We start from the raw sequence: 14,932 nt of genomic DNA on the forward strand, positions 1-14,932 counted from the left end.
TGATATATATATATGTATGTATATATATATATATATATATATATATATATATATATGTATGTATATATATGTAATACACATATTACAGATAAAGTATATATTAAACTTGTTGAACTAAATATCGTTTTATTCTAAATGTTACTCTAGAAAATTTCTTAATTTATTTTATTGTAAAAATAATAATAATAAATATAAAATAATTTAATTAGAGAGGTGATATATTTTAATTGGACAATAACTCTTCATAAAAGAAAAGGTGTTTGAATTTGAGAGAAACACTTTATATAAGAAAACTACCAAAGTATATAAAACACGCCGGATTTTTTATTTTTTCCTTTCTTCGCAAACAGATGCGTAGTTAAGAATGTAAATCTATCTATTTAAAGGTGTAAAAGTGCATTGGCAAGAATATCAAAAAGTGTTGAATATATTTTTTAATTATATTAATTATTTTAAAATGTATATAAATATTATAAATCAAATAACACTTTTATAGGGTATAAAAATTAAAATTGAATACACTTTAACATATAAAATATAAAAACTCCTCGTGTACTAATTATGTATTGTATATATAATGATTCATTCGTGAAATAATTCTATGGTAACTAACTGACATTTCAATCCATGATTATACGGTTATCTATATATATTTGTATATGTATATTGCATATAAAACACAATATTTCATATATTTTATCCATGTAATTTTTCTGAACAGAACAAATTTAATATTCATGTATATTTCTTTCACATCGTAATAAAAGAATTCCAGAACTGAACTATTAGGAGAACATATAAAATATAATAACTCTTCATGTACTAATTATGTATGAAACAATATAAATATATATATGATTCGATAGAAAGATAAAATATATAAATTATTCTTCAATTCAAATTAAAACATACCTTTTAAAAAAAAAAAAAAATTTGAAAGGGTTTTGAGTTGTAATTTGATGTATATGAACCAAAAGATGAGTTTCCTTTCAAAGCCGTTGAAATTGTTTGTGGAAGAAGAAACCTCTAACAAACTTTTTGTGAAGAAATTATTTTCAAAGAGAGATGGAAAGAAACAGAGAGGAGTGAGATATAGGATTATAAATAGGTGTTTGCAGTTAAAAGGTGACTTTTAAAAGATGTGTTAGTAATTATTTGAAAAGTCACATTTATTTATTAAAATAAATTAAATGATTTAATTATATATAAATAATAAAAGGTGACTTTTAGAAGGGGTGTTGGTAGTTATTTGAAAAATATATATTATTATTACAAAAAAGTGTATATAAAAAATACAAAGTGCAGTCAAAAGATGACTTTTAGAAGGAGTGCTAGAAATTGTTTGAAAAGTCACATTTATTTATTAAAATAAATTTAATGATTTAATTGTATATAAATAATAAAAAGGTGACTTTTAGAAGAGGTGTTAGTAGTTATTTGAAATATATATTATTATTATTATAAAAAAATGTATATAAAAAATATAAAGTGTAGTTAAAAGGTAACATTTAGAAGAGGTACTATTAGTTATTTGAAAAATTACATTTATTTATTAAAATAAATTTAATGATTTAATTGTATATAAATAATAAAAGTTGACTTTTAAAAGAGGTGTTAGTAGTTATTTGAAAAACATGTATTATTATTATAAAAAATATATATATATATATAAAATACAAATAGAATACACTTTTATAGGGGGTAAATAATAGATATATATACACACACTATTATTTATTATCTGTTTATTGCTATGAGGGCTAATTTTGTCTTTTTAAAATTTTTGCCCCACACGTGACAAACAAGGATTTCTGTTAAATTTTTAATGGTAAGTTGACATTTGCAATAAATGAAATATTTTAGGGAGTTAAGTGTATTTCACATAATTCCGGAATTTATTGAGAAACAGAAGATAATTTAGGGGGTTCAGTGCACTTTACCCACATGAGAATTGATCAAGGCTTGTCCAAAGTTCATTTTTAAGGGTGAAAAAAAACAAGTACACAGAACTTGAGCACCACCAAGCCAAGCACCTCCCCAAAGGGAAGCTTGAGGGTTGAAGCTCCAATTGGGGCAAAAAGTGTGTGTGTGTATATATATATATATAGGGTTGACTTCCATATTCAACTATTCCAGAATCTCTTTCCTCTTCTTCTCTTCCTCTCCAAAAAACCCCCACTGCAGTGGCCGATTACTTGATTGATAGGCACAAATTTTCTCCTGAAACTGCTTCGAAAGTCTCTTCCGTCGTAAAGTATCTGAAAATCCTGAAAGACCCATTCGATTCTTTCATTTCTCGAGGAAATTGGTATTTTAGATACCCAACTGGAGTGTGTCATCAAACGCGTGCCTCAACTTCTCTCTGCAAATCTTGAGCGCTTCATCAAACCCAAAATAAAGTTTATTCGAGACTTCTAGTGATGTTGTGGAAATTGTTTCTTCTCAACCATGGATTCTAACTGCTAGCGTTGATAAACGGCTTGCACCGTCAATTTTAGCATTGAATGGGTCCATTTTGACGCATGATTTGGCAAAAACTATAATCTCACCATCGCCATCATGTAAGTTGGTACTGCAATCTGTAAATAATGTTTTCTTTATCCCCATTCATCTTAATAGTTGATTACTTTTTTAACCTCTGATATAAGTTATTACTCGATGCTTATTTGAGTTGCAAGTGTTTACTTTTGGTTAGGAATTGAAGCACAGATGTTGTGGAAATTATTTTGGAAAATTATGAATCAAGTTTTCATCAAAATGCATATGATTGTTTTTACTCATAATTTATCAATCTCCATTTTTAACTTTTTTCTTCCAATGGCACGGTATAAATGTGCTTTTTTACTTGGCTTGCTATCTGCTGATAAGCTTTCCGATTGGGGAGAATTTTTTCTTTTTTCTTTTTGGGTATAAGTGATGAGAGGGAACAAAGTTTGCTCAGTTAGATATGAATGGCTTGCTTTTCTTACTTTCTTAGTTATATGAGATGGCAGATGCATTGGTGAAATATATCATAACTAAAGGGATTGGGTTAGTCATTATTATTACGAACTCAATTATAAATGTCGAACTAGATATATGGTAGAAATTACACAGAGTTGTTGTATGTTAATAGCATGACTTACCGTGTCAAGGAACCCCAATGTGCTGGTTGATAAATTTGAAAATTAAGTATTTTAATATTTTAAGAAATCACATTATTATGAATACAATCTGGTGGTGTTTTTGTTTTCTAAAACATTGTATTAATTTTTTGTTAACTTATAATATGTTTTGAAATTGCATTGGTATATAAAAATATTTTATTTTTTAAAATGCAAAACTAAGCCCATGTCACCGAAGTGTCTTAAATGTGCCCCCGCAATGTCTTTGTTGTGTGTCCTACTAGGGAAAAAAAGAAATTCAATTGAGCCATGTTGGATGTGTCCGGCTGTGTGCCCCATGCATACTCATGCCCTAGAGGAGTGTCCATGCTTCCTAGTTACTAATCCACTGAGTTGATATGCCGAAAAAATTTCTTATTTTGTTGTTCACTAGTTTGTGTTGCATATTTAATTTTTATATTTTTCAATATATCTGATATTCATCTATGTCATGTGTGCCTTAATTTGCTCATGCCCACGCCTTGGTGTTATGCCATGTGGCTATTGGAGATTTTGGCATCTTAGTGCTCCTTGAGCTTTCAATAAATTTGTTGTTGGCATAGGATCAGTTTTAGTATTTCATGAAATAATGCTGATGCGAGTATGCAAGTTTTACCATTTCTTCTATGATTTTCGTTATTACCATTAATACAGAGTATTTTTTTCAAATACAGTATATGTACTGCCTTTTTTTATTTTTATTTTTATTTTTATTTTTATACTTGCTATTTTTGTTGTCGTCTTCATGATTCATCCACCAGAATAGTGGGTATGCTAACTGGGTAAATAATTTTCGACACAGGTTTCCCAAATTCCTAATTATTCTATGGACCAATACAATGGTTTGAGATCCTAATAGTAGAGTGTGCTTCAGTTTATTTATTTAATCAGTTATTGACACCCCTTACATAATATGTATTTCTCTATATGGTGCGGTAATGATTTTGTTTTGCATGCAGAATGTGTATGTGCAGGTGACAAACAAAAATGGGTCAACAAGAGCTCCCCCAGTTACAGTTCAGGCTTCGGTTATGTCAGACATGGGAAGGCTTCTGCCACAAAGATTGAAGCAATTGGCTGAAACAATCACAGGGTCTCCTGCAAAAATTTTTGGCCTCAGTAACTCTGTTTTTGGTAAAGTTAAGGAAATCAGGTTATCTTCCTATCTCAATCGTACACTTGATGCAACCCCAACTCCTTCTCCAGCTTATGCTCCATCTCCCGAGGAAAATGACCATGCAGAACCCTCTATTTCCCCATATCTCTCTCGTTCTCCATCTTATTCTCCAGTTTCCTCACCTAATTTTCATCACTCGCCACCTTGTTTAAACTGTGATGCTTCTTCGCCATCTGATGATAACTTTCCATATGCACCAAGACCGGAAAATGGGCCCCACCCTTCTTTACCTCCGATTTCAAGTTCTCCTGCACCATCAATTGTAAATTTACATTCCCCTTGCTCTAGTCCACATTGTGGTTCCACAGTTCCACGAAGCCCCTCACCGGCATCTCATTCTAACCCGACTGCTCCTACATTTTCACGTCATGCTTCTGCTGCATATCCACCTTCCACGGGTCCCCCATCACAGCTGTCCCCAGATCTTTCTCCTTTACCTGCTGTATCCTATGGTTCCAGTCCAGGCCAGGACAAGGGGAATGGGAAAGAGTTATTATCTCCACCACCAGCCTCGCTGTCAATCTCACCGTTGCCATCATGCAAGTCGGTACTGCAATCTTTAAATAATGTTTTCTTTATCCCCATTCATCTTAATAGTTGATTACTTTTTTTAACCTCTGATATAAGTTATTACTTGATGCTTATTTGAGTTGCAAGTGTTTAGTTTTGGTTAGGAATTGAAGCCTAGATATTGTGGAAATTATTTTGGAAAATTATGAATCAAGTTTTCATCAAAATGCATATGATTGTTTTTACTCACAATTTATCCATCTCCATTTTTAAATTTTTCTGTAGTTTGTTTTTGTATATGTTTATATGATGTGCGTGCACAGAGTTGTGTGCTCTGTATTGATTTTCTTTTATCTAGTGAAAGAATAGGTAGACTAGGAAGGAAATAGAATATTTAGATTTAAAGAACATTTAAATTGAATAGTGTCCCATGAGGAGGCACTAGGAACATATGGAGTCATTTGATTAAAACTGTAAATGACAATGAGTTATAGACTCCAGTTTTTGAGGATAGGCTGAGAACCAGATTTGAAAATTGGCTTCTCCCAGTGGTGTCTATTATGGTTTTGTTTCATAAGCTGTAAGATTTAAAAAGATATTTTTCAAGAAGCTTTATATTTCGGCGAGATTTGCCTGATTTAATGACCAAGTGGTTCCATCATATGCACAAACAGCTACAGTGAGAAGTAAACCAAGGGGGGTCAAATTTCAACTGCCTAGCTGTAATCACTGTGAAAATATTTAATTTTGTACCGGTGCCATAGGAGCTTGTCACTAAAGAAGCTGTTGTAGGATGCTAGATTTTCGTTTTTGGTTGGAAGGATGTTTCAAATATTTTAAATCTCATTAGTTTTGGAAAATGGCAATTTCACATGTACATATTAGTGTGGAGAGATTATGTATGGAACTTATAATGGATATTGAAATTACTTGGGAAATAATAACTTTAATCTCACGTAAATTATATATATATATATATATATATATATATATATATATATATTATTGAATAAAAAGTGTCAGATATGAAGTTAGTCTTTGCCATTTAACTTTTGAAGCCTTGCAAATTATCAATAGGTGCATGTTGGTTATGCATTTTACTCTTTCAAGTGACAAAGTATTAAAGATAGATGAGTCCCTCCTTTAATATTTCTACCAGAATGATTTAAGAAATTAAGATGCATATCACATTTGTATAATTAACGGTGTCTCAGTTCTCCTGTTTTGAGATTTGGACATATGTCGTTTCCTTCCTTGTATTTGGCTTAGGGGAAGGCCTTAGTATTTGGATAATTCTTCTGTAGTTTGGTTTGGGAGAGATCAGTAGATGGTCTTTGTTTTTCTTTCTTCTTCTTCTTCTTCCTTTATTTTTTTATTTTTTATATTTTTGTATATGTTTATATGATGTGTGCGCACAGGAGAGGTTGACTTGGATCTTGCTTGACCTGCGGACTTGTGGAAAAACGATTTAAAACGGGGCCTTCCCCGGTGTTGCATCAAGTAATTCAATAAGAGGCCTCAGCCTTGTTTCATGGATCGGGAGATGTGTTAGCTTCTCTCCTCGTTAGACGGTTAGGTTAGGCCAAGCAGGTGAACTGGGTGGACTACTTGCCTTTACTCGAGTCTCTGATTCGGTTAATGCATTTGAACCAATGATTGACAAAGGATTGACGAGCAGCTAGACAAGAAAGAGACGGAAGTGGTGCAGGTTTAGTTCCCACGCTTACTTAATGATGAAAGGAGAAAAAGAAAGTTCGACTTGCATGTTATGTACTCTGTATTAATTTCCTTTTATCTATTGAAAGAATAGGTAGAGTAGGAAGGAATTAATAGATTATTTAGATGTAAAGAACATATAAAATAAAATAGTGCCCCATGAGGAGGCACTAGGTACATAGGGAGTCATTTGATTAAAACTGTACATAAGGAGTTACAGACGCCAGTTGGTGAGGCTTGGGTGATAACCAAGTTTGAAAATTGGCTTCTCCCAGTGATGTCTGTCATTATGAGTTCTGTTTCATGGGCTGTAAGATCTAAGAAGATATTTTTCAAGAAGCTAAGCAAGATTTGCCTGATACAAACACGAGTGGTTTCATCATATGCACGAACAGCTACACTGAGGCATAAACCAGGAAGTGTCAAATTTCAACTGCCTAGCTGCAATCACTGTGAAAATATTCAATTTTGCGCAAGTTTCATGGGAGATCTTATCAATGAAGGAAGCCGTTGTAGGATATTAGATTTTCTTATTTGGTTTTAAGGATGTTCAAAAGATTTTAAATCTTATTAGTTTTGGAAAATGGCAATTTCATATGTACATGTGAGGGTATGGAGCCTATAATGGATATTGAAATTACTTGGGAAAGAATAGCTCCAATCTCCCACGTAAAACAATAAATATTATTAAAGAAAAAGTGTGAGCTATGAAGTTTAGTCTTTGCCTTTTAACTTTTGAAGCATTGGGAATTTGGAAATTATCAATAGGTGCATATTGTTTAAGATGTGTATCCCATTTGTATAATTGAGACATGTCCCAGTTCTCCTTTAATAGTATCTTTGGCAGTTAATTGCTAATTTGTATGTGTGTGTGTTTTGCCTTCCCCACCAGACACAAATTTAAGCTTGTGTTTTGAAAAACCTGATGCCTAGTTCACTAAATTCTTCTTATGTTACTAATCTATTTATTCATTTCAATGGTATATTATGCTTGCTTGGTTTTGACAACTAAGTAAACTTTTTTTTTCTTTTACATTCATAGCTAATCAAAACAACTCACACTGGTATCCTTTTTATTTCACAGCTTTTGCGACAGTTCCTTACAAGGGGATCTGGTTGTTTGGCTTCCTTGGACTCCTGACATTCCATCTTCTGTGTTGGTGATAGTGAAAATTTGCGCATCATACTACAGAAAATATAGTTTCCATGCTTTCTATGTACAGCAGCTGACAGTTTTGCTCTGGCATAGGATGGTAGAAGCTTTGGTGAAAAAAGTTATTGGGCGCTTTTGATACGAGCAATATATGTAATGTACATGAACTGGAGAAAGTTTCAGGTCAAAGCCGAAAGATGGCGGGCATCGCATGAAGACATGGGGTGTTCTTCCCAAAGGGAATAAACTCCTAGAGACGGTAACTGGTTAAGAACTGAATGCTCTCGTGCAGTATTCCAAGGAGAAACCATCCTATAATCGGCCCACAGAGCAAGCCTCGCTGAACTAAAGGGTCAGCACTTTTGAAATTTCAGTGCTAAAGATGGGATGACCTTGTGTTGCCTGTATGATTTTGCTGACCTTGTAAAGATGGGATGACCTTGTGTTGCCTGTATGATTTTGCTTTTTCAAGAGCTGGGATTTTTTATGAATGTCTGTTTGGCTTGAAACTTAGAAAGGAGTATGTAGAATAAAAGATATTTAGATTGAGAGAATGGTTTCCAGCCCCAGAAAAAATAAAATAAAAAATTGTGGGGTTAATATTTCAGAAAATATGTTTTTCTCTAGGTGCCATAAAACATGTCTATCTTCCCTCTTAGATTTCCTTTTTCCATTTTGGGCTCGGGTGCACACCAAACCTCCTCCCTCCATAATTAAAGCATCTCAGGATTCAAATATTGATAATTGTTTTCATCACTGTTTTCAAGTAGAATTCATGTGAGATCGAAAATGAAACGAAACCCTAGCCAATGCCTCCATAGGTCGCCAAACTGCTCGATATGCATGTGTTTGAATGGCGTGAGAGAGATGGAAAGGAAGGAACAAAATAGAAGTTTGACAAAGCAACGAGCCTTCCCAATATTGGAAGGGATAGTTTCTTCATTTAGGAAAAACAAAAGAATATGGATAGTTTATTAGCCAGCAAAAAAAAAAAAAAAAAACAATTGATCAATAATACAGATAATAACATCAGGCGTGGCACACAGTACTAATATTAAAAGTTACTTCAAGTGGGCATCCGAAAGCGACACAATGGACACAAGTTACTAATTCCGAGCCATCGAACAAGGCAATCACCGTGGAAATCATGCAAGCAAGGCATCCGGGTTGCCTCCGAACCAACCAAAAGCTGTTCCAAACATATGACACACTGCATCTTAGTATCTGCATTTTTGACTTTCACCTTCTCCAAGGCCTCAATAGATGCCTCGCTAGCCGGCACTCGCCTCGACTCCATTGGCACCATTGTGTCTGCGTCTTCATCTTCGTCTTCTGGACGGCCCACTACATCAATAGACACTACCATGGGTATTACCATTACGAGATTTTGTTTCACCAATAATTCGGCCGATGGAATGATACGAGAAATCATGAAAGGCCGAACACGTAAGGGGACACCTAGGTCACACAGCATATCTGAAATTGTGGACCATGTATTATGGTTGTTGCACGTTAATCGGTCACAAGGAACCCAAAATTGCATAGAACGGCACTCCGTCTCTAAGCAATCAATATCGTCGTCGTCCTCCCCCTCCGAATCATCATTGTCGTCCATGAAATCGGACGGAGGATATGTGAACCGTACCTGGAAGTCAACGTAGAATTGTGGGTATGGTTTTGGGTCGGCCATGGGAATGATTGAATTGGCCCCCAACCATGCAATGCACGAATCATCAAACGGTGTGTCGCACTCCATTCTTGAACAACGGTGATCGGGCAACCGAGGCCGGAGAAGATGATCGGACGGAGAAGATGAACTCGCCGTCCAAACAATCTGCGAGCAACCAGAATCGGAGAGCAAAACAGCAACCCAATTGCTTGAACGGGGTGAGTAGAGCAAGGACTACGATTACGCTTCTTGCACTGGATGGGGGGTTTTGGTTTATTTTTATCGGCGACAGTTTTTTTTTTTTTGGCATCTCTTCATTAGCTGTCCCTCCGTGTCATGGTGAGCTCTTCCACACCGTATCTTCTCCCATCATTATATTTGCATCCAGCGGTCAATGTTGCAGGTGCACTTTCTCCCCATGGACCGCGCTGCACCAGATCATCCTACACCATCCATCAACTCCACCCACGGCCCAGATCAGCGTGTGCACTTTTCTCCTACGTACATCCCCACACTGGATCCTCCTTCAATAATCAGGACCATCTGTGGTCCTGATTTGTGGCGCACCAAAGTTCTATGTACCGTGACGCACTAAATCAAAAAACCTAATTGAATGCGCCGATACACAGTGTAACAGTGTATATAAATAACCAGTATATATATATATATATATTCCAAAAATATGAATATAAATCAAATAAATTCTTAAAAATATATAAAAAAAATTCCAAAAAATTACAGAAAATTCAGAAAGTGTATAATTAGTAATTAGTAGTTTCATAAGACATCATTCTTGAAATATGGATTAAAATATAACAGCTGTTTTAGTAAAGGTCATCCAGATGGGTTGAGCAACACAGATTTTCATTGCCAAATTCTATGGTAAAAAAGTTGGTTTCAACAGAGATTCCACAGTCAAATTCTAAGGCGATGTGAACAAATATTTCACAACTCTTTAGAAGATAATTTGACCATAATTTAATTCCATGTACAAACATGATTAATGTAATAAAGGTCATTTGTTCTGCATCAAATTCGGATGGGAAAGTAATTGAATATAAATGGGTGAATAATTGGGTATGCAGCACTATTCAATAGTTTGAGTTTTTTTAATAAATTGACAAATACCTACTCGTTACAGTTGGTATTAGAGCCAAATTCAGTGTCACACCAAGCGTTCGGTCTGAAGGGTGTCCAAGTTCGCAACCTGAGTAGATAGGGTGGCCCGAGCCGCAACGAACAGCTTGGTATTTTGGATAAATGGGCGTAAAATATTTTCTGAAAATTATTTATTTATGTTTTTCAGTACTTGGTAGTCCCAAATTTAAAGAAAATCTTTTTAGGACAACCAAATTACAGAAAACACAAAAAATATTTTTAAAAAATGAATGAATAAGCTATTTTTATTAGGTTTTAATTCAAAACAATTTGGTCAAATATATTTTTGCATGCATCTAATAAATAATAGAATACTTTAAAACAATTTAAAATATACTATTATAAGTCAAAAATATTCTATTATTTATTATATGCATATAAAAATATATTTGACCAAACTTTGTTATATTTATTAATAAATAGACAGAAATTTTTGTAAACAATTTTTTAAAAAAAAAAAAAAAAATTTGATGGATTGAGACTTTCACTGGCGTTGATTAAAAAAAGGAAATTTTGGATAGCTTTACTTCTAAAAACAAGTAAAAGTAATAAGACAAATTATACTGATACTTCTTAGATTAGGTTGAATCTTACATAGATGGACATTTTAATAAGATTAGGTCAAATTTCACATAGATCGTAATACTTTTACATGAAAAATGACTATGCTACCCATTGGACTTGTTATTTGACTTAAAAAGAAGAAGAAGAAGAAAAAAAAAAAAAAAAGTGGTGTTTTAACTTTTAGGTACAAAATGGCATAATTACTTATATAACTCATTTTAAATGTCCTCGTTCCAAACAAAAATTAAGATAATATTTAAGAACTCTAGAAACCAAACAAAAATATATAAAAATTAAGATATTTAATGAAATTGTGTTCTTGCCTTAATTGTGTTTTCAAATATTACTTTCTGCACAAGTGTCAATTAAATGAATTTTCGGACTAATAATTTCAAGTTCTTTTACAAACAAAAACTGAATAAAAAAGGCCATTACATTTTACTTCAGCTAGGAGCTGCCATTTTGGGCATGGCCAATTGTTTGGGTCTTGATGAGCTTATTAGAAACTAGCGGTTGGAGCATGATTACCCCCCCCCCCCCCCCCCCCCCTCGATAAAAATATAAAAAGTGTCTCTCTTGAATTTTCTCTTTCCTTACTATATTTATTTTTATTTTTATTTTTTTTTCATGTCTTAAATCGTTTCCTAAATTCTTATATTTGATTTTTATAATTAATTTAATCTAAAAAATATAACACATTCTCTATATATATATATATATTCATAAACATTAATTTATAGGGATAATTACATTGACCTCCCTCAAGTTTCATCAACTTACATTAACCTCCCCTCTTATTTGTCAAATTACAATGACATTCCCTATTAGAGATGGCATTAACAGTTCTATCGAAATTACTTTTTAGCCCTTATTATATTTATATTTTATTTTATTATAAATACAATGAATTTGAAAAGACAAAAAACCCAAAGTGTTTCTTTACTCTCTTTCCCCTCTCTCTAACCTTTTGCAGACCCATTTTTGGGACAACAAGAGAGACCCATTTCTGTTTGAGAGAGGATGGTTGCGGGTCTGCAACAAGAGTGTCCAACTCTGCAATTGCCTCGTCAAAAGCTTGTTTAGCCAAATGGCAGGTCTGCATGTTCAACGAACAAAATAAATCATCAAGTATTATGACAGTATAGAGAGAAAGTGTTTATGTCTTCTCTCCTCTTATCGGATGAAACTCAAATTCGATGGCGTCATCATCGTCGGCGGCATTTGAGACCAGCAGGTTCTCCGATTCGAAATTAAAGAAAAGATTGGTGAACCTTAAAGAAAAAATCATAAGAAAAGAAAAGATTAATTTTCCTCCTCTCTATTTCTATGGTACTGTGGGAAGGAAAAAGGAGAAGTGAAGCACACAAATTCACTGCTGCGAGCTCTGATTCCGGCGAGAGAGTTGCCATCTCCGGTTTTCAGCAAGTAATGGGTTTGCATCTCTCGGGGTTGGCCACCGAATTGTGGAAGAGGATGATGGTGTTAGAGAAAGAATTTGGGGCTGTTGGTTGCAATCGTAAATTTTTTTGGGGATAATAATAATATTCTAATTCATTATAGTAAAAATGGACAGAGTATTAAGCCCAGTTATTTTAGTACATGCTATATTCTACTTTCAACACAATCATTATTCGAGTACTGAAATATATCTAATTAGAATGAAAATTCCACCACCAAACATTATAATGAAAGCCCAATATGCAAAGCTATGATTCCACCTTTTCAAGGAGTGTTCTGATTTCATTCCACCATCAAACATCATAACTAAAACAAAAGTTTGAATTTCAAGATTCATGGTAAGCCACAAAACTGTATTATGCTCAGTCGTAGACAGAGATCAGGGAAAGAGAATATGAGGGGAGATGAGAAATAATTATAGGGGTATTTTTGATATTTTAATTGCTTTATTTACATGGCTTGCAAGGGTAGAGGGTTAAAAACGAATATGGGTGACTATTTTAAAATATGAGTAAAAATGGGTGACTCATATTTAACCTATTTTTATAGAGGGTTAAATGGGTTGAATATGACTTACCCATTTTGACCCATATTTTACTTAATATAAAGAGACCCAATTTCACAATCTCTATTTGAGTCAAATTCACCTATTCTTTTCTAAAACTCTCTTACACGATTTCAAATTCTCTCTCTCCCACTATCTCTCTTTAAAATTCTCTCTCTAAGATTCTCTCTGCATTATGGACTCCTTGTGTATGTAATACTATGGTTCGAAAGAAACTTATGATTACATTAGTATTTCAGAATAGGACAACCCGATTTATTCATTTAATTATTTATTCCATAAAAAGCTTAATAGATGATTTCATATATATATATATATATAATATCTTACATTCATGCATGTCTAGTCACAAACTAAAATAATATAAATTTAAAGAATTTTCAAAATAAATTAAAAGATTTACAGCAATCCATACATATTTTTACGAGCTTTTATTTATCTAAAATAAAAAACTATAATAATGTTATATATATATATATCGTGTGGGGTCCATTATTTATGAAAATTTGGAAGAAATGGAATTAATAGCGTGACTCACAGTCAAGAGAATTTGGTACGCAGTCTTTGTAAATATGAGTTTGCTTTAGAATTTATACTGGGATTGAGTATGAAGGATTTGTTGTACAAAAGAGATAAAAGGATATAGCTATTACATAGTGTTTGTCAATAAAAAGGGTATAATGGAATTTACGTTATTTTTAAATGTTATAGTGACTTTAAATTTGATTTCTTAAATCTAATGTTTTCAAAAAAGAAAGATAAAAATTTATGTGTCGGCTTGGCATTCGATGATAAAGCCCACATGTATTAAAATGGAGAAATTATTTCAGGATCGCAGGACCATCAATTCCTACCAATAATCAACTGATATGTAAACCAAAAAAAAAATACTACACATAGATGATTGACCCGAAACTAATGATCCAAACCATGTAATAATTTATTGTTAAATGGAACCCTTATAACTCAATTGGAGCTCCTCCTTTTTATTTTTAGCATCTTTAAAAGGAATATGGGGGTGGCTCAATCCAAGGTGGCAAGACGTCATAATTTAATCTTTTAAAATTTTAGAACTCTCTATTTATGTACCAATCAAGCTCAATATATGCATTGATGTTAGTGCTGCAAATGAATTGAATTGTTCACGAACAGTTCGGACTCGACTCGTTAAGGGCTTGGATCAGGCTCATTCGTTAAATAAATGAGCCGAGTTAAAACTCGGGATCAATTTCTAAGTTCGTTTAGTAAACGAGCCACTCCCGAGCAATGCTAGGCTCGGCTCGTGTAAGCTTATTTATGTTCATGAACTGTAAATTCGTTATAGGGCTCAAATCGGGCTCATTCGTTAAACAAATGAGTCGAGCTCGAACTCAATTTCTAAGCACGCTTAGTAAACGAGCCGATCCTGAGCAATTCTGGACTCGGCTCGTGTAAGCTCATTTATGTTCATGAACTGTAGACTCGTTATAGGGCTCGTTTACATTTAATTTTATTTTTTAATGAAATTTTTTAATTTTTGAAAGTATAAGATAAATATACAATAATTTAGTACAAAACGAGTTGGCGAGCTAAAAAACGAGCTTGAACAAATTTTGACTATAAATTCAATTTATTTTCTTAAATGAGCCGAAACCGAACCGATCCCGAGCTTTTTAACACCATAACGAGCCCAAGCCCAGTTTTTTGAGCTTGTCACGAGCCCGAGCAGTCTAAGGCTCGGCTCAGTTAATTTGCTGCCTTACTTTTTTTTTTTTTTGGTTAAATGGTAAGCTTATGTATAAATATTGGAGAAGTGTACAAGAAGTCCCAATTATAGTAG

The 14,932-nt window shown here is 33.5% G+C and overlaps 2 protein-coding genes across 6 annotated transcripts; one reads left to right on the plus strand and one right to left on the minus strand.

The window, feature by feature from the left end:
- The first annotated feature begins 1,944 nt into the window (after window positions 1-1,944).
- On the plus strand, window positions 1,945-8,234 carry LOC132294318 (leucine-rich repeat extensin-like protein 5). Of its 5 annotated transcripts, none has more exons than XM_059792129.1 (4): window positions 1,945-2,561; window positions 3,946-3,985; window positions 4,103-4,867; window positions 6,249-7,136. In XM_059792129.1, coding segments are annotated over exons 1-4 (861 nt in total). In that variant the 5' UTR covers window positions 1,945-2,559; the 3' UTR covers window positions 6,303-7,136. The 5 variants fall into 5 exon arrangements, with proteins under 5 accessions (XP_059648112.1, XP_059648111.1, XP_059648113.1 ...); XM_059792128.1 differs by lacking the exon at window positions 6,249-7,136 and adding an exon at window positions 7,631-8,234 and having other exon boundaries at window positions 1,946-2,561; XM_059792130.1 differs by having other exon boundaries at window positions 1,946-2,561; window positions 4,103-4,863.
- Window positions 8,235-8,585: 351 nt separating this feature from the next.
- On the minus strand, window positions 8,586-12,192 carry LOC132295874 (uncharacterized). Its single transcript, XM_059794140.1, has 2 exons — window positions 12,055-12,192; window positions 8,586-9,533 (listed from the first exon to the last, which is right to left on the minus strand). The coding sequence occupies exons 1-2, from the start codon at window positions 12,190-12,192 to the stop codon at window positions 8,766-8,768; spliced, it is 906 nt and encodes a 301-aa protein (XP_059650123.1). The 3' UTR covers window positions 8,586-8,765.
- Between the last annotated feature and the right edge of the window lie 2,740 nt (window positions 12,193-14,932).

The sequence above is a fragment of the Cornus florida genome, unplaced genomic scaffold (assembly GCF_030987335.1).
Source record: "Cornus florida cultivar Cherokee Brave unplaced genomic scaffold, ASM3098733v1 CherokeeBrave_3.0.0_Hap2_Chr02, whole genome shotgun sequence".
NCBI classification, from domain to species: Eukaryota; Viridiplantae; Streptophyta; class Magnoliopsida; order Cornales; family Cornaceae; genus Cornus; species Cornus florida.